At 37.9% G+C, this 21,035-nt stretch overlaps 1 protein-coding gene across 2 annotated transcripts in view; it reads left to right on the top strand.

The window, feature by feature from the left end:
* The first annotated feature begins 5,159 nt into the window (after window positions 1-5,159).
* The window catches only part of CHM (CHM Rab escort protein), a 187,494-nt gene continuing 171,618 nt past the window's right edge, over window positions 5,160-21,035 (top strand). Inside the window, exon 1 of one of the 2 annotated variants that reach the window (XM_047764611.1) lies at window positions 5,160-5,234. In XM_047764611.1, the coding sequence (XP_047620567.1) occupies window positions 5,186-5,234 (49 nt within the window). In that variant the 5' untranslated portion in view covers window positions 5,160-5,185. The remainder of the gene's footprint in view (window positions 5,235-21,035) is intronic. The other variant, XM_047764610.1, reaches the window with a different exon arrangement.

Genomic DNA, 21,035 nt, shown 5'->3' with positions numbered 1-21,035 from the left:
CTGTTCAATTACAAACACAAAACCAGCTGATGAAACAACTTTACTGAACAATCAACTCATTTTATTCCCATTTAAAATATTATGCTTGTGTTGTTTCCTGAGGACTTCCCACATCATATGATTCATTTGTTCACTAAACAAATTAAAAAAATATTGATTTTTGACAGCTAAAATTTCCACATATTTAAGGTATACATGTTTTGATATATGTATACATTGTAAAATGATTACCATAATCAAATTAATTAACATATCCATCACCTCCCATAGTTATCTTTCTTTCATGATGAGAACACTTGAGATCTATAATCAAAGAAAAATTAATGTATACATTATTATTGACTAGAGCCACCATATTGTACATTAGGTCTCCAGAACTTATTCATCTTATAATTGAAAATTTGAACCTTTTGATCAATATTTCCTCTTTTCTGTGCCCCCCCACCCCTGCCCCATCTTCTGGTAACCACCACTCTACTCTCTGTTATTATGAGTTTGATTTAAATTTTCTTTTAGATTCCACTTATAAGTGAGACCATGAGATATTTGCCTTTCTGTGTCTGGCTTATTTCACTTAGCATAATGTTCACCAGATTTATACATGTGATTTTCTTCTTTCTCAAGGCTAAATGACATTTATATCTAAAATACATACATATATATGTACATACATATGTGTGACACTTTCTTTATTCATTCATTCATTGATGAACACTTAAGTTGTTTCCATCGCTTGGTTACTGTGAATAATGCTGCAATGAATATGGAAGTGCATATATCTCTTTGAGATAGTGTTTTTATTTGCTTTGGATATATACCCAGAAGTGGAATATTTTTGAGTGCCTATTACTTGCCAGGCACTGAATTATGTACTGAGAATATGCTGATGAACAATATATAGGCACAGTTCTTGCCTTTGTGAAACTTACCTGTTAGGAGAATGGCAGATGTGAAACAAGTAATTACATAAGGAATTTGATATTTCAAATCATGAAGAGTTCAACAAAGGAGGAGTATAGGGTGAGAGGGGACCTAAACCAGACTGAGAGAGTTGCCAGATTCTATGTTGTTTCAAATGAACCACAAAATGAGAGTTAAAAGAAAGGAGGAAGAAGGATAAAAGTTCACCTCGGGCCCCTGGAAGAGCATGTGTGAAGGCTCTGAAGCAGGAGGGAGCATGAGATATTAGAGGAAGTGAAGGAGAGCCAATATGGCTGGAGGTTAGAGAGAAAAAGATGACAGGTACAAGATGAGACTGGAGAGTTCAGCCTTTTAGAACACGTTTAAAATCTTGGACTGGATTTTAAGAGCAGTGGAAAATCATGAAAATACTGGGTAAAGGAGGACATGATCAGATTTGAACTTTTAAAATTTACTTTACCTGTAGTGTGGAGAATGGACTAGAGAGAAGCAAGCATGAATGAGGTGGCCAGCTGGAATATATTGTAGTGGTCTAGGGAAGACATTATGGAGGCAGTCCAGATTTTAGAGGTGGATATATTTACAATGTATCTTTGAGATAAAATCTGGCAAGAGTTGCTGATGAATAGTTTTAAGGGTGAAAGAGAGTAATACATCAAGGATGATCCTTAAGTTTTTGACTTGAGTTACTGATTAGAAGGTGGTACCATTTCTAAGCTGAGGAGCACTGGACAAAGGTTTGGGAGTGGGGTTGAAATATTCAGGAATTCAATATTGGACATGTTCAGAGAGATGGTGAATTAGGTGTTGGATCTATGGATTTTGAGCTCAAAGGAAAGATATGGGAGAGAGACCATTAAATTATTGGTTTGTAAAAATATGATACATCAGACCCCATAGTTGAATAAATTTCTGAATACAAGGTAAATGTTCAGGGAATTGTGATTTTTCAATTCAGGAAAGCATTAAGTAAAAAATTAGTGTCACAGTGGTTTAACAGGGTGGTAGTCAATTTGTAGGTATCCATCATCTAATTAGATACTGTGACTTATCCAAATAAAATCTTTCAATTCTCAAAAATAAATGTCATAGAATAATAGCAAATAAGCTGCTTTGCTTTATGCTGTTTTACTGATGTTTTCAACTCCTATATTCATATTCGTCTTGCAAAAAATCTACAAAAATACATTAGAAATAAAATATATTTTGAGCATTTTCTCCATGCAAATGCTTTACATTTTCCTGATAAAATAATCTTTTCCATGCCCAGAGAGGGTATGACAATTTTTGAGAAAGTACAGTTAAATAAAGACTGGTAATTTTATCTTTCTTAGGGTTGTGCTCTCTAGCCTCAGGGAAAAAAAGAATTTTAAATTTGGCACAGAACATATTGGAAAATTAGCACTACAGAGCAATTACTTGTTTATTTTGTTTTCCTTCACTAGATGTAAACTTCATGAATACAGAGGATTGTGCCTGTTCTGTTCATTGTTGTAATTCCAGCATCTAAATCAGTGCCTTGCACATAGTAGGTACTCAATGAATATTTAAGGAAAATTGAACGATTTAATGAGTTGTATCTTCACAATGTGATTATATTTGTTAGGAATTTTCTGAATCCATAGAAAGTTAGATATAGTCATATTGAAAAGGATATGCACGCACACGTGCACACACACACACACACACACACACACCTGTATGAAGTAAGACAGAAATACTCTTATTTATCATGTTTTTAACTACCCATCTATGGTTTCTCACCGTTAGAGGAAATTTTGGAAAGCTTCCTGGTTTACCCTGGGAAATCTATTAACTTTCATTTCTTCTGCTGGTTTTAGAGTCTCACAGATCTCACAGATAAGATCTATTTCACTTCTGATACTACTCAAAACTTTCTTTTTGTATCAAGGCAAATGGCAGAGTGATTTACTGAACAATACATTTCACTTTTCAGAGTAATTTCTATTACACAAAATATTTATGAGAGGACCCTATGGCAAGAGAATTGATCAAAACAACAAGAGAATCCATAAAAGATATTTATACAACATGTATAATATTACTATTGATATGGCAAAAACACAAAAAAATGCGGCAAAACAATCCAATAAAATACAGTATTAAAGAATTTTTATGGAACTCAAGATAACTATTGAGTATCATCAAAATATAAGACACATGCTGATGATGGGCAGATATAAAAGTGTAGACTCGGAGTTCCCATCGTGGCTCAGTGGTTAATGAATCCGACTAGGAACCATGAGGTTGCGGGTTCAATGCCTGGCCTTCCTCAGTGGGTTAAGGATCCAGCGTGGCAGTGAGCTGTGCTGCAGGTCGCAGATGCGGCTCGGATCTGGCGTTGCTAGGCTCTGGCGTAGGCCGTCGGCTACAGCTCTGATTCGACCCCTAGCCTGGGAACCTCCGTGTGCTGCAGGTGTGGCCCGACAAAAAGACAAAAAAAAAAAAAAGTGTAGACTCAGTTCTTGTCTCCACAGTACTTACCATCTATTACAACCAAGCTCAGTTCAGCAAACACTACTGAATTCCTACTACACACGAGAGTTATTTTAGATGCAGGGGGTAAAAAGAGAAATAGGGGACAATCCCTGTCATGTAGGGGCTTATAATTTAGGGTTTTGTATACTTGGGTGTATATTTTGGGGCATGTGTGTCCTGTATAGGACCCAACATAAATGCCAATAATTTTCAGTGCAATGTGGGAGGTTATGACCAAGTGGTAGGGAAGGGAAATGTAACCCAATATAGGGAGGAGATGTAAGGAGGTGGTGGTAGAAGCGGCACTGAATCTTGGGGATAAATGTTAGCCAGAGAATTGGGAAGATCATTCCATGCTGAAGGAACAAAGTGTGACTGAAGAACCACAAACAACTCAGAGGTCAGTCCGGTGGTTTAAGGGAAGGCCCACCATCGCATTCTCTCTGAATGATTTTGACACTCTTGTAAAACAACTATACAATGAATTTCTGGAATTAAAGACGTATCCTTTCTCACTCCATGCACCCTCTCCCTCTCTTTTTTCTTTGGTATTGTGAGACAGCAAAGCATTTTAAATAACGGGAATGGGGATGCAGGTGGGAGGAGATCAAACTTCAAAATACCTATGAGAGTTGCATTAGCTGCTTGGCACAGGCAATCTAAGCCCCCTCATCAAATACAATCACTTTAACATAAAGTCCATTGTGGAGTCCCCATTGTGGCGCAGTGGAAACGAATCCGACTAGTAATCATGAGGTTGTCGGTTGGATCCCTGGTTTCGCTCAGGGAGTTAAGGATCTGGTGTTGCCATGAGCTGTGGTATAGGTCGTAGCTGCCTCTGGGAACCTGCACTGCTGTGGCTGTGGCTTAGGCCAGCAGCTGTAGCTTCTATTCAATCCCTAGTTTGGGAACCTCCATATGCTGCAGGTGCGGCCCTAAAAAAAAAAAAAAAAAGGCGAATATATATCTATACATATATATATGTCCACTTTACCTTGATCATTTAGGCAGTACCTTACTGGGGGAATCTTGTAGGAACTCCTGTATATATATATATATATATGTAAAACCATATTCAGAATCAATCAATGCCTAGCAAGCAACCACTATGCTTTCATATCTTTTTTCCCTTCTGTAAAGCAAGATTAATTTTGCAAATATATATTGCCAGGGTGGCTGTTTAGACTAACTAAAACAAATACAGACGCAGTGAGAGTTCCAGTCTGCCGAAACTAGGGTGAAAATTTTTTTGTGGCTTTTCATTAGGGCGACCTAAAGACAAAAAGATAACAGATAGAGTTTGAAGGTATTGGTGTGAAAAATTATGCCTGGGGGGCCAAAACGAAAGTAGAGCCAAGATGGAAGCAACAGTTTCCAGGTTGGAATTAAAATTTCCTTTGTTCACAGAGCAATCCCCTTTCAATTTCACTATGCCCTCCCTGTCTCCTAACAATTCCTGCTTCATCAGTGTCACGGGGTTCCCAGGTTTTCCCACATTCATCCTAGCCATCAGAGTAAAAATCTCTTTTGTATCTCAAAACTCCAGGCTAAAGGCGCGACTGCACTTAGCCCGAAAAATGAATACAGCTTTTAACACTCGTGTAAAACATTTCAAGTATAACGCTGTAGCTTTCTACCTGGATCAGCCACTCGAGAACTACAATACCCAGAATGCACTGTTTCCCCTTCCGCCTTCTGCCTCTGCAAAGCCTAACTTGATCTCATTTCCACCTAGCAATAGTCACATGACACATTTCCTGTCAAGATGGCGGAAAATCTCCCCTCGGAGTTTGATGTGATCGTAATAGGGACGGGTATGTGTGGCTATGGTACTCCCTGGACAAACTGTAGGAAGTCTTTCCCGTTCCTACCTTCTCTGTCAGTGGCAAGGGTCGGCGAGAAATGTTGGGGGTCGAGCGTGAGAGGGAGGACGGAAAGGAAGTGAGGTAGTCTGGAGTCAGCGCGGGACTTGGCAGCTCCAGGGAGGGGCTTGGACTGGCTATGCTTAGCGCCATTTGAGTAGGGGTCGATCTGGTCGATGCCGATTGCTGAGGTTGGTTGCTGCGGGTGATTCCTGTAATTTCCTTAGAGGGAGGTGGGTGTACAGTGTCATGAGAATGGAGGGTTGGGATTTTATCAATGGAGACACCTTTGGCATGACATTATGATTTCCTTCTTGTGGATTTCAAGGTGATCCTCCCCATCATTTTGTCTCGCCATTCGTAGGAATTTTTCATATATTTATACAATTTTAGGGTGCAGTGCAGCCCGGATACAGCGTGTTAGTTGTTGCCCATGTACGTTTTAATTTACTAAAGCGAGGAAATGGATTCTTTTCTATTGTCTTGAGAATCCTAGGGGGTTGTAATTTGTTGAGGTAGCCAATATTCCTGCTTTATGGTGCTGAAAGAAAGCATTTTGTTTTCTACCACTCACTTATCTACCCACAGCTAAATTAGCTGAGAACAAGCGTCTCCAGTTCAGGTGTGTGATCTTATCTTCCCCCTTTTCTTCCCCATCGTTTATTCTCCATGTTTTGGGTGGTGACAGAACTTCCCCTTCAATTTCTAGTTGACAAATTACACGTTACAGCATGTGGCAGAAAACATTTGGCAGCAGTTCATGTATTGTTTTTAACAATGTAAAGGATGGATTTTAGATGGAGTGAAATAGTTTTGTAGGGAGGGGTTTTCTCCTGTCTACAGAACGTGGTAGGCTGGAGAAACTCTGGTGTATGAGACCCTGTCCATTGTGTTAATGAATTCAGTTCATTGTCTTCTCAAATAGTAGGAGTGGCCATGTTTCCAGGTCGGTAGTAAAAATAATAAAACTGTCTATTTTCGAATGTGTATTACTGGCTAATCGATGTGCTAAGCACTTTACAAGCCATATGTAATCCTCACAACAACCTAGTTAGAATAGGTCTTATCTACACTTTACAGAGGAAGGGGAAAAGGCTTGGAGAGATTGCAGTTTGCATAAGATCACACAACTGGTAAATTTCCAAAGGCCCATTCCATCCCAGAATGAGAATAAGTGGTTCTGACCCTCAGAGTTAACCCATATGAATAGAAATAATTGGAAAAACTTGGTTCTAGACCCTGCTTGGCCATTAACTAGCTGTGTGAATTTCTAGAGCTAGGCACTTAATCTCTCTGAGTCTCAGTTTCCTTGTTTTTGAATATAGGGAGGCTTTACTGGATAGCCTTTCAGGTGTTGTCTAACTAAAAATTCTCTTATTCTTGTACATGGGTAATTGTTCTCAAAACAGCAAGGACATATTTATTCTCAACCTGAACACCGCATGGCTACAGATAACCTTGCTGTAGCTGCTATGAACAGATGTTGGATGAGAGCTGGAAGGGTTCAGTTAGACTCTATTCTCTCCAGTCTATCCTAAAACTTGGAACAACATCTGCTTTAGAATAGTTGTTATCCATACTTGGGTCCTATGTTACTGCCTTTTTTTGTTGTTGCTACCTCAGAACTTAGGGTGTTTTAAAAATTACCTTGAGTCCTTGTGATTTTTTTTCTTATCTTGATTAAAATTTTAATTGATGAGTGCTAATTCTTATTATTAAGTACTGTTAATTCTTATATAAGAAATATTTTGCCATCTGGTGCAGTTTATAATATGGACTACATCCATCCTGTTGGAATCTCATAAAATAAGAGAGTTAGGAAGATTCTGTGACTGATCCAGAAAATTGCATTAGGAGGCATCCTGGATATTTGGGAAAAGATTCATCTTAGACTTATTTCCATGAGAGTAAAGTTATTTCTCAAAGTATGGGGAAAACTTATTTGAAGTTAAAAGTTTTTCATATCACTTAATGAACACATTTTTATCAAGTACATTACTCAAATTTATGATATGTAGCTTTATTTTTAGGTATGTCAAAGTGGAAAAATTGGGTAAAAGTCATTTTCCAAATAAATGAATTCAGTAACCCCAGTCATTAATTAACAAGAATTATTTTAATGTGTTTGGAATATTTCTCTTCCAAAATAGTTTGCTGAAAGTAGCCTTTAAAATGTTTTGTGTGGGGAATTCCCGTTGTGGCTCAGAAGGTTAAAAACAGGACTAGTATCCAGGATATGGGTTTGTCCCCTGGCCTCCCTCAGGGGATTAAGGATCTGACAGTGCAGTGAGCTGTAGGTCACAGACGCAGCTTGGATCTTCTATTGCTGTGGCTGTGGCATAGGTTGGCAGCTGCAACTCCAATTTGACTCCTAGCCCAGGAATTTCCATATGCCACAAATGTGACCCTAAAAAAAGAAAAATAAAATGTAATAAATATAAATACATAAAATAAATAAAATGTTTTGCCTTACTAAATGTGCTTGCTTGAGTAAATCATAGAAAAAGCAGTATTTCAAAGATTCAGTTGTATTAACAAAAGTGGAATTAATCATGCCTATATTAGAAACATGAAGAAATAGGCAATGAGATGCAGTTTTAAGAGAAAAAGAACTAAAAACAGATTTAGTTCTAGTTAAAATGTTGAGACAATTGCTTCAAGTAAAATAATCTATAGTTAATATTATAAATCCCTTTGACCTTGATTAATTTACATTTTCATTCTTCATAATAAAACATTTTCTTTAAGATTATGTTTTGAAGAAATTATGGGAAAATAAAGCTTTGTATATATTCTCTTGTTAAGTAACCCTCTGATTACAAAATACAGGAAATATCTCTCAGGTACCCAAAGGCAGAGGAATAAGATAAAGTACTCGAAATGGGAAATATGGAAGAAAATGGAATAAGAAAGGAGGGCCAAATGGAGTCTCAAAGGAGAGAACAATAATGGATGCAGTGATGTGTCTAGAAAAGGGCCTTCAGTTTGGGTGCACAGTTGTCATTTTTGACATTTTACCATTTAAAAAGACATTTATTTGAATGATAATTTTGTGGGTTACAGAGAAGTATCATTGGTTACAGGTTAAAAATAGTCCTAATAACATAACACCTCACTGGAGGTAACTTATCTGGCAACCTGTATAATCTGTAATCTGCAGCAGAGCCATCAATAGAAGGGCAGGCAAGATGGAAGTTACAAGAGTTAGGTGATAATATTGGCATGTTTCTTACATAGGGGAATCCCTCCTTCTCTCACTTAGAATGTATTCATTCTTATTTTAGAAATAATTCTAGCATACTCAGAGCATATTAGAAGCATCCTATTAAGATATAGGAAATGTTATCAACTTCTGCAAAAGCTCTCTGGGGGGGGGTGTCATTAGACATAAGGGTTAGTTCATATCCTTACGGGTAAGGAGAGAGACAACTGAAAGGCAAACCTACATCAGAATGTACAGTGGCCTGGGACCATTTAGTGTTGTGACAGACGCTCATTTTTTGTAGGGTATTCAGTCCATATTGACTGAGAACCTAGTCCTGGCCCTTGTGATATTTACTGTATTGCCTATTCTGAGGATCTGTTTGAGGTTCCTGATATCCTCAGAGCCGTTCTAAGTCAATGTGAGCTTTTCATTGCATCCTTCTTGCTTTCTGAAGACCATATAGAGAATTATTCTGCATCTCTTTCCTTCCTTTCTTTCTTTTTTTTTTTTCCCACTGAGCCCACACATGTAGAAGTTCCTAGGCAAGGTATCAAACCTGCCCCACAGCAGTGATCCAAACCACTGCAGTGACAGTGCCAGATCCTTAACCTGCTGAGCCATAAGAGAACTCCCTGCCTCCCTTTCCTTTCTAAAGTCCACCATACATACTATGTTTGGAGTTCTCCCTAAATGGGCTGTGGAGTAGACTAACTTAACATTTTTCCTGCAGAGGATGAACACATAGATCCTTTTGCTTTAAGAGTTTTATTGCTAAAGATTGTGGGGAAAGAAATGACATAACAAAAATAATAAGCATGGGGGAAATTACAAGGGGTATTGCTCCTAAATCCTGACTACCTCCCTGGATCATGCTGCAGCATAATACAGTAATAAGATACGGCAGCATGGCATAATGGGAATCACTTGACTTTCCTACTGGGTGGCTTTGTGCAAATCATCCCCAAACCTCTTGGGACATCAATTTGTTCATCTGTAAAGTGAGAGACCTGATTGGTGAACTCTAAGGTAGGCATGTACTAGCTCTAAAATTTTTTCAGTGTGTGTGCATAGTTAGGACCCTGGATCCTTGAGAAAAGGCTAAATTCTGTACAGTTCTTTTAAGAATTCAAGTCAGTGTTTAATATACTTCAGAAGTTTTTCTATCAGAATTTCTCATTAAAAAAACATTTTCTTGGATATCCTTCTGTGGCACAGTGGGTTAAGAATCTTGTCTCGGTGGAGGTGCTGGCTCGATCCCCGGCCTGGTTAAGGATCCCCAAGTGGGTTAAGGATCTGGTGTTGCTGCAGCTGTGGTGTAGATCACAGCTCTGGCTCGGATTCAATCCCCGGCCTGCAAACTTCCTTATGTTTAGGGGTGGCCAAAAAAGAAATAAAAATCTTGGAAATTATAAGTTGCTTTCATCAGCAAAGGTCATGTAGGTAGCACAGCTCCATTCCTTGGTGTTGATCAAGAATTAAAACTTTAAGGTAGTTAGCCTTGGCCCGCAGCTCATTGACTATAATGCTTGTGATCATGGTGGAGTAGCTTCACTTCTCTAAATGCTGGGGGAGAGTAATGCTGCAGGAGGTGTCCTGGAAACTGATTTTATTGAATACCTGTTTGTGCCAGGCTCTCTGCCAAGTGATTTCTCGTACATGTGTCTTATTTAATCCTTTTTCAGGATGACTGTATGTGGTTCTGACATCGCAGGATGTCTCTGCCTATATTTCCAAAAATCCACGCCCCTATAGTCTAGAGCAGAGTTGTTTTGTTTAAACTGCAAGATGCCATCTATTTGCGGGTCATGAAATTAATTCCAGCATCAAAAAAAGAGGTAGAATAGAATATACAGAATATATTACATGTAGTAAAGATGAGTATAGTTTTATGAAACACATATTTCATATGTGTATAATAGATCACTGTGTAAAACACACATATATATGTGAGAGGGCTAGGGGCAAAAAGTTTTAAAGTCTTGAGAATATTTATTAACTGAATAACAAGGTTGTAACGAAAGTAGCATTTCAAAAGCCTTTTAGTTTTACAAATGCTATACCATCCATGTGTTTTAATAACTTCGACATGTACATATCTCATTTGAGAGTATAGTATAGTGATTGACAATGTGGCTCTGAAATCAGATAGACTGTTTTTGAATCAGTTGTGCCTCCTGTGTCACCTCACATATGTTCCTTAATGTCTAACTTTCAATTTTCTCATCTCTAAAAAAGAATAAAACACTGTGTTGAGGATTCAATGGAATAATTCTGTAAAATTTTGAGGATCTTTAGTTGTAAGTGCTCAGAAAACATTGTTGGTTTTTATAGCCCATAGTGCCATACTGCCATGCTTTTACCACTGCTACTATCTTGTGAATGCTGCCTGGGAAAGGCTTATGGTTTCCATGGAGAGCAGTGGAAAGATTCAGGTGTCTTTGTCATCTTCCTCCTCTTCCCATTGGCTGTTTGGTGGGAAAGACTTTTGTGAGTCTATTACTATTATTTCTCTGACTTCTTATCTGATCTTTTCTTTTTTTTTTCTTTTACTCTGTTTTGTTCACCGGCTTGCATTATTTGTCACTTGTTTTGCTTAAAGATTTTGAACAGATTTATCTTGTTTGAGGCTTAGTATGAAACTCTTCCTTGTCAGTGTAAGAATGCTGAAGGGAGCTAAGGAAAGAAAGCCTACAGATTTGGCTGTTTTGAAAAGTGCTTTGCAATTCTTCAGGCATTTATTGATGGAAAAGTATGTCTTTTCTGCCCTCAATACCTAGAAAAGTAAAGGGCGTTGCATAACTCTAGAGAAGACTCTGGGAGGGGCTTACCCTTCCCTGTAAATCGTAAGTTTGAGCCAATCCCTTGGAGAGAGCTGCAAAGAGTTCTCTTTGCAGCCTCATTTTCATCTCCCATGCCTCACGTCATCTTCTCATTTTCTCCAGTGTTCTCATGATGTTTTGGATAACTCAGGCCACAGAAATTAAAATCAAATACGGCTGCTTACCATCACATTCTCATGTTTCATAAAATCCCAATACACAGAAACAATTATAATTCCATATAATTGACCTGTTACTCATGCTAAATCATCTGCTATTCAGTTTCAGTGCAGTCTTTTAACTGAAAAGTTAGACCTATGCCTGCTATGTATGTAGATGATTTAAAAAGTAAAATAGCCTAAAAAATCACCATCAGTTCCCAGTTTATATTAATATCTATATTATGAAACTACCTATGTGTATATGTATATATGTTAGATCAGAAACATTTTGAGGATCTTTAGTTGTGATCAACAAAATAAGGATACTTTGAAAAATTGTCTTTTTTTTTTTTTTTGCTTTTCTAAGACTTATTAAAGTGCAGTGTAAACAGAGAGGATAATTTATCACAGATATTGATTTTTCAAAGTATGATTATGAGAGCTATCATGTTATCCTAATGAGACTATTTAAAAAATAGTTTGAAAATATACACGTGAAGATACCAGGAGCAGCTTTGCCAGTGTAGTGCTTCACATGAGTGTTTGATCTCATAACAGATTTTACTAAGAGTTTAAGTGGATAATAACTACTTGACTGATGTGGTTTATAAATCACATTTAGAAAAGTAACAGCATCTACTTTTTCTTCCAAGTAGCGTTCATATATATCTTTTTTATCTAGCCCAGTGTTCATGTTGAGATACAATGGATAATATTGGTTAATAGAAGTTTCAGTCATTTTGTATTGTTTTGAAATGTTTTGGATCATGTAACTGTGATCTGAATTTTCACATTCGTTAAACTGGTTTTCTATCTGTGCATTTAAAATAATTATCATGGGAAAGCTTACACATACTAAAGCATAGGGAAATAAGGTTTTACATATAGATATCAGGCATATTAAGAAGATGCTGAATTGTGAGTTCTAATCCTTAGTTTTCTATGTTATTTTGTGTTTTGTTTTTTCTCTTATTTCTTTAAAAATTTTTAAAAAATTACAGTTGATTTACAATGTTCTGTTGTACAATTTATGCTGTACAGCAAAGTGACCTAGTTACACATATACATACATTCTTTTTCTCACATTATTGTCCATCATGTTCCATCGCAAGTGATTAGATACGATTCCTGTATCTAATCACCTAATTACTTACCCATTCTAAATAGTATAGTTTGAAACTACTAACCCCAAACTCCAAGTCCATCACACTCCCTCCTCCTCTCCCTTGGAACCCACAAGTGTCTCCTCCATGTGCATGAGTTTGTTTCTCTTCTGTAGATAGGTTAATTTGTGCCATATATTAGATTTCAGATATAAGTGATATCATATGGTATTTGTCATTCTCTGACTTTGCTTAGTATGATAGTCTCTAGTTCCATCCATGTTGCTGCAAATGGTATTATTTTGTTCTTTTTTATGGCTGAGTAGTATTTCCAGTGTGTATATGTACCACATCTTCTAAACACATTCATCTGTCAATGGACATTTAGGTTGTTTCCATGTCTTGGTTGTCGTGTATAGTGCTGCTATGAACATACCCCTATGTATCTTTTTGAGTTATAGGTTTGTGCAGATGTATGCCCAGGAGTGGGATTGCTGGATCATGTGGTAGTTCTATATTTAGTTTTCTGAAGTCCATACTGTTTTCCATAGTGGTTGTACCAATTTACATTCCCACCAGCAGTGTAGGAGGGTTCTCTTTTCTCCACACCCTCTCCAGGATTTTTTTATTTGTAGATTTACTAATGATGGCTATTCTGACCAATGTGAAGTGGTACCTCATAGTAATTTTGATTTGCATTTCTCTAATAATTAGTGACTTTGAGCATTTTTTTTTTCACATGTCTGCTGGCCATCTATATGTCTTCTTTGGTAAATGTCTATTCAGGTCTTCTGCCCATTTTTCAGTTGGGTTGTTTGCTTTTTTTGCTTTTGAGTTGTTGTATGAATTGTTTGTATATTTTGGAGAGTAAGCCCCTGTCAATTGCATCATTCACAACTATTTTCTCCCATTCTGTAGGTTGTCTTTTTGCTTTGCTTTTTAGGGCTGCACCTGCAGCATATGGAGGTTCCCAGGCTAGGGTTTCAAATCGGAGCTATAGCTGCTGGCCACAGCCACAGCCACAGCAGTGCCAGACCCAAGCCGAATCTGCAGCCTACACCACAGCTCACTGCAATGCTGGATCCTTAACCCACTGAGTGAGGCCAGGGATCAAATCTGCGTCCTCATGGATCCTAGTCAGGTTCATTAACCACTGAGCCACGACGGGAATTCCTGTAGGTTGCCTTTTTGTTATTTGTTATGGTTTCCTTTGCTGTACAAAAGCTTGCAAATTTGATTAGGTTCCATTGGTTTATTTTGGTTTTTATTTCTATTGCTTTGGCAGCCTGACCTAAGAAAACGTTTGTATGGACGACGACAGAAAATGTTTAGCCTATATTCTCTTCTAGGATTTTTATGGTGTCTTGTCTTACGTTTAGGTCTTTAAGCCATTTTGAGTTTATTTTTGTGCATGGTGTGAGGGCGTGTTCTAGTTTCATTGATTTACATGCAGCTGTCCAGTTTTCCTAGCACCACTTGCTGAAAACACTGTGTTTTTCCTATCTTATATACCTGCCTCTTTTGTTGAAGATTAATTGACCATAGGTATCTGGGTTTATTTTCTGGGTTCTCTATTCTGTTCCATTGGTCTGTATGTCTGCTTTGGTACCAGTACCACACTGTCTACTAACTTTGTAGTATTGTCTGAAGTCTGGGAGAGTTATGCCTTCTGCTTGGTTTTTGTTCCTCAGGATCGATTTGACAATTCTGGGTCTTTTATGGTTCCATATACATTTTTGGATTGTTTGTTTTAGTTCTGTGAAAAATGTCATGGGTAATTTGATAAGGATTGTATTAAACCTGTAGATTGCTTTGGTTAGTTTGTCCATTTTAATGATATTACTTCTTTCAGTCCACAAGCATGGAATATCTTTCCATTTCTTTGAATCCCCTTTAATTTCCTTGATTAATGTTTTATAGTTCTCAGCATGTAAGTATTTCACCTCCTTAGTCAGGTTTATTCCTAGGTATTTAATTTTGGGGGTGGAATTTTAAAAGGTATTGTATTTTTATATTCCTTCTCTAATATTTCATTGTTAGTGTACAGAAATGCAACTGATTTCTGAATGTTAATCTTGTATCCTGCTAGTTTGCTGAATTCTTTGATTACTTTGAATAGTTTTTGTGTGGAGTCCTTAGGGTTTTCTATATATAGTATCATGTCATCTGCATACAGTGAAAATTTTACCTCTCTTCTTCCAATTTGGATACATTTTATTTCTTTTCTTCGTTGAGTTGCTATGGCTAGGGCTTCCACTACTATGTTTTCTGGGTTTTTTTGTCTATTTTTTTTTTTGGACCCTGCCTGCAGCACATGGAAGTTCCCAGGTTAGGAACTAGGGGTCAAATTGGAGCTCTGGCTGCTGGCCTAGGCCACAGCACAGAAATGGTGGATCCAAGCTGCTTCTGCAAACTAGACCACAGCTCATGGCAACTCCAGATCCTTTACCCACTGAGCAAGGCCAGGAATCGAACCCTTGTCCTTATGGATGCTAGTCCATTTTGCTATCGCTGAGCCATGACGGAAACTCCCTCCAGTGCTGTGCTGAATAAAAATGATGAGGGTGGGCATCCTTGTTTTGTTCCAGATTTTAGTGGGAAGGCTTTCGGCTTTTCTCTGTTGAGTATTATAATATTGGTTGTGGGTTTGTAATAAATGCCTTTTATTGTGTTAAGGTATGTTCCTTCTATACCCACTTTGGTAAGAGTTTTTATCATGAATGGATCTTGGATTTTGTCAAATGCTTTTTCTGCATCTATTGATATGATCTCATTTGTTAATGTGGTGCACAATGTTGATTGATTTGCATATATGTTGAACCATCCTTGTGAACTTGGGGTGAATCCCACTTGGTTGTGGTATATGATCTTTTTTATATGTTGTTGGATTGGTTGGCTAAAATTTTGTTGAGAGTTTGCATCTATGTTCATCAAAGATATTGGCCTATAATTTTCTTTTTTGGTAGTATCTTTGTCTGGTTTTCATATTAGGGTGATGGTGTAGTCATAGAATGTCTTGGGGAGTATTCCTTATTCAACCTTTTGGAAAAGTTTAAGAAGGATGGGTATAAGTAATTCTTTGTATGTTTGGTAGAATTCACCTGTGAAGCCATCTGGTCCTGGACATTTGTTTGTAGGGAGTGTTTATGACATATTAAGTTTCATTTCTAGTGATCGGTCTGTTCAGTTGATCTCTTCTTGATTCATTTTTGGCAGGCTGTAAGATTCTAGAAAGTTGTCCATTTCTTCTAGGTTGTCAAATTTGTTGGCATATAATTGTTCATAGTAGTCTCTTATGGTTTTTTGTATTTCTACAGTATTCATTGAGATTTCTCCTTCTTCATTTCTTATTTTGTTTATTTGAGTTCTTTCTCTGCTCTTCTTGGTGAGTCTGGCCACAGGTTTGTCAATTTTGTTTACCCTTTCAAAGAACCAGCTCTTGGTTTTATTGATTTTTTTTCTGTTGTTTTATAAATCTGTTTTATTGATTTCCTATCTGATATTTATGATTTCCTTTCTTCTGCTGACTTTAGGTTTTATTTGTTCTTTTTCTAATTCTTTTAGGTGATGGGTTAAGTTGTTGATTTGAGATTTTTATTCTTTTTTGTGGAAGGCCTGTACTGCTATGAACTTCCTTTCCAGAACTGCTTTTGTGGCACCCCATAGATTTTGAATGTTTATGTTTTCATTATCATTTGTCTCCAGGTATTTTTCAATCTCTCTTTTGAATTCCTGTTGACCAATTGGTTTTTAATTTGTATTTGTATTTTTTTTTTTTAAGGGCTGTTCCTGTGGCATGTGGAGAGGTTCCTGGGCTAGGGGGTGAACTGGAGCTACAGCTGTTGTTCTGCACCACAGCCACAGCAATGCCAGATCCAAGCCACGTCTGTGACCTACACAGTGACTCATGGAAATGCTGTCTATCCTTAACCCACAGAGTGAGGCCAGGAATCAAACCTGCAACCTCATGGTTACCAATTGGATTTATTTCTGCTGTGCTGCAACAAGAACTCCTTTTTTTTTTTTTTTTTTTTTTTTTGCTTTTTAGGGCTGTGCCTGTGGCACATGGAAGTTCCTAGGCCAGGGCTTGACTCATAGGTGCAGATCCTGGCCTATGCTATAGCCACAGCTATGCAGAATCTGAGGCATGTCTTTGACCTATACCACAGCTCATGGCAGTACCATGTCCTTAACCCACTGAACGAGGCCAGGGATCGAACTCAGAGTCTCATGGACACTAGTCAGATTTGTAAGCCACTGAGACACAATGGGAACTCCCCCTTTTTTTTTCTTTAGTAGCATGCTATTTAGTGTCCATGTAGTCTGTTTTTTCTCATTCTTTTCATGTGGTTGATTTCTGTCTTCATGCCGTTGTTGTCAGACAAGGTAATTGAAATTATTTTTATACTCTTAAATTTATTGAGGTTAGTTTTGTTTCCTAGTATGTGGTCAGTCCTTGAGAACGTTCCAAGTGCACTTGCGTTTATTCTGATTTTTTTGGATGTAATGTCCTGAAAATGTCAATGAAGTCCTACTTTTCTATTGTGTCTTTAGGATCTATGTTGCCTTGTAGATTTTCTGTCTGGAGGATTTGTCCATTGATGTGAGTGGGGTGTTAAAGTCTCCTACTACGATTGTATCCCCACCCATTTCTTTTTTTAATGTCAAGTAGTATTTGTTGTAGGTATCTGGGTGCCCCTATATTAGGGGCATATATATTGACGATTGTAATAGTCTCTTCTTGAATGGATCCTTTAACCATTAAATAGCATCCTTCTTTGTCTTTCTTCATGACCTTCGTTTTTAAAGTCTATTTTGTCTGATATGAGTATTGCAACTCTTACTTTCCTGTCTTATCCATTGGCATGAAATATCTTTTTCCATCCCCTCACTTTCAATTTATATGTGTCTTTTGCCCTAAGGTGAGTCTCTTGTTGACGGCATATTGTAGGGTCTTATTTTTTTATCCAATCTGCCACTTTGTGTCTTTTGATTAGAGCATTCAGTCCATTGACATTTAAGGTAATTATTGATAGATATGTATTTATTGCCATTTTAAACCTTGTTTTCCAGTTGAGTCTGTGTTTCTCACTTGTTCCTTCTTTGGTTGGATGATTTCCTTTTATTTTATGCTTGTGTCCTCTTAGTAGTTTCTGTGAATGTATTGTTTGGTTGATTTGTGGTTGCCCTTTTTTTAAGTATGTTAACTCCTTCCTATGTCTGCTTGCTTTAGCCTGATAGATATGTAGGTTCAAACACATTCTACAAAAAAAAAAACCAAAAAAAAGACTTTAGATGTGCTTACTTTCCTTCCCCACATTTTATGATTTTGATGTCCTTTTTTAACATCTTCATGTTTATCCTTTTGCTGTTCCTTATGTTTATAGTCGCTTTTACAATAGGTTTTTTTGGTCTTTTTTTTTTTTTTTTTTAACTGCTGCACCAGCGGCACATGGAGGTTCCCAGGTCTAATTGGAGCTGTTGCTGCTGGCCTAGGCCAGAGCCACAGCAATGCCAGATCCGAGCCACGTCTGCAACCTACACCACAGCTCACAGCAACGCTGGATCCTTAACCCACTGAGAGAGGCCAAGGATTGAACCCGCAACCTCATGGTTCCTAGTTGGATTCTTTTCTGCTGCGCCACGATGGGAACTCCAGGTTGTTTTTTGTTTTTTTTTTTTTTTTCCTTTAGGATCTGTATTCTGGCTTATTTAAGTGATTACTTTCCAATTGTGATTTCCTCCATCCTATTTCTTCTTACTTCTTTTTTATTTAGAGGAACCCTTTCAGTTTCTTTTAGGGTGCGTTTAGTATTGCTCTACTTTTTTAGTTTTTGTTTGTTGGAAAAATTATTATTTTTTTTATTATTTTTTTTTGTCTTTTTTGCCATTTCTTGGGCTGCTCCCACAGCATATGGAGGTTCCCAGGCTAGGGGTCTAATCGGAGCTGTAGCTGACAGCCTATGCCAGAGCCACAGCAACGCTGGATCCGAGCCGCGTCTGCGACCTACACCACAGCTCACAGCAACGCCAGATTGTTAACCCACTGAGCAAGGGCAGGGATCGAACCCGCAACCTCATGGTTCCTAGTTGGATCCGTTAACCACTGTGCCACGACGGGAACTCCTGTTGGAGAAATTATTTATTTTTCCTGCTATTTTAAATGATATTCTTGCTGGGTAGAGTATTCTAGGCTGCATGTTTTTCCCTTTTAGAACTTGGAATATATCTTGTCACTTTCTTCTGGCCTGCAGTGTTTCTGTAGAGAAATCAGGTGATTGCTTTATGGGAGTTGCCTTATAATTAAGTTTTTGTATTTCTCTTGCTGCCTTTAGAATCTCCTCTTTATTTTTAACTTTTGCCATTTTTATTATGTCTTGGTGTGGGCCTGTTTGGGTTCAACTTGTTTGGGGCCCTCTGTGCTTCCTATATCTTGATGTCTGTATCCTTTAGATTTGGAAAGCTTTCACCCACAAATTCTTCAAATATGTTTTCATTCCACTTTCCTTTTTCTTCTCCTTCTGGAATCCCTATTATGTGTAGATTGGCCCGCTTTATATTATCCCATTGATCTCTTATATTACTTTCATATTTTTTCATTTGGTTTTCTGTCTGCTGTCCTGATTGGTTAATTTCCATTATTCTATCTTCCAAGTCACTGATTTATTCCTCTGCATCATTCATTCTGCCCTTCAATGCCATTAACTCAGTTTGTTTCTGCAAATGAATTTGCTAGTTTTTCTATATTTTCCTCCTTATATTTTTTAGTTCCTTTCTAAAGGAATCTGTATTACTGTTCATATCTGTCTTAATTCCTTCATATTCACTCTTAATTCCTTCAGTATTTTCACTGTCTCCCTTTTCAACTTGGTGTCTGTTAGACTGCGGAGGTTTATGTCATTGTTTGCTCTTTCAGAGGAATTCTCCTCTTCTTTTAACTGGGAATGGTTCCTGAGCATCTTCATTTTGCTTTTATTTTTCTTATTCTGTGAGTTTAGGGAAAACAACTACTGTAATCTTGGGTGGCTATTTATATGTGAGAGCACCCCTTTGTATTTTGTGAGGGCTTACTATTTATTTTTGGCTTGAGGGCTATTTTTTTTTTGTCTTTTTGTCATTTCTTGGGCCGCTCCTGCGGCATATGGAGGTTCCCAGGCTAGGGGTCTAATCGGAGCTGTAGCTGACAGCCTACGCTAGAGCCACAGCAACGCTGGATCCGAGCCGCATCTGCAACCTACACCACAGCTCACGGCAACGCCAGATCCTTAACCCACTGAGCAAGGCCAGGTATCGAACCCACAACCTCATGGTTCCTAGTCAGATTCGTTAACCACTACAACACGATGGGAACTCCCTTGAGGGCTATTTTTGATTTGGATGCTTGCTATCTCTCTTCACCACGTGTGCTGTTATCCCCTTAATAGGTTCTGTGTGTGCTTCCAGGGAGATGAGGGCAATGGGCAGGGCTAGTAGCCAGTGTCTGGTTGCTGGGCCCTTGACAGAACTCATAACCAAGGACTAATTACATATGAATAATTTCTTCAGATTTATATGAAAAGTGTCAAGTTTCTGTACATATATGAGCAGAGAAAGTTAACAGAAAAGAGAAGTTATGAATAGTCAACTAACTGTTGGGGAAATATTTTTTCTTTATTAATAGTCAAATGCAGAATAACTTAATAATTAAAAACATTAAATTAAGAGTTCCCATCATGGCTCAGCAGAAGCAAATCTGACTAGTATCCATGAGGATGCAGGTTCAGTCCCTGGCCTTGCTTGATGGGTTAAGGATCCAGCATTGCCATGAGCTGTGATGTAGGTTATGGCTCGGATTTGGCACTGCTGTGGCTCTGGTGTCGGCTGGCGGCTGCAGCTCAGATTCGACCCTTAGCCTCATATGCTGTGGGTGTGGCCCTAAAAAGCCAAAATTAAAAAAATTAAAAGAGTAACAACTAATTTTGATGAAATTATATTCAGTTGAAATGCTGATGATATGGTAAATTGGGACAACACTTAGGCAAAGTAATAGCAGTTTGTTCTGAGAATTATAAATATGTTCATTCTGTTAAACTCAGTAAAGTCCATGTCAGAGAATTTATTCTGAGAAAAACATTCAATAGTGGTAAAAAGCTACAAAGGTAACAACATCTATTTTAGAGCTGCTAATCATAGTAAAATTTGGAAATAATATAAATGTTGCATATTGAAGAGCCCCAATATCTCAGAGGGGTCTGGCAGGAATGGTTGAGTAGGCAGTTCTGCAGTGAGTGGACAGCTTTCTTTTGTATTACAAAATATCATATATACAAATGAAATACATGTGTGTGTTTGTGTGTGTGTGTGTGTCTTTCATGGCCGCATCCACGACATATGGAAGTTCCTAGGCTAGGGGTCAAATAGGAGCTGCAGCTGCCAGCCTATGCCACAGCCACAGCAATGCCAGATCTGAGCTGCATCTGTGACCT

This window comes from Phacochoerus africanus, chromosome X (assembly GCF_016906955.1).
Source record: "Phacochoerus africanus isolate WHEZ1 chromosome X, ROS_Pafr_v1, whole genome shotgun sequence".
Classification (NCBI taxonomy): Eukaryota; Metazoa; Chordata; class Mammalia; order Artiodactyla; family Suidae; genus Phacochoerus; species Phacochoerus africanus.
This window is presented reverse-complemented; position numbering and strand designations above follow the sequence as displayed.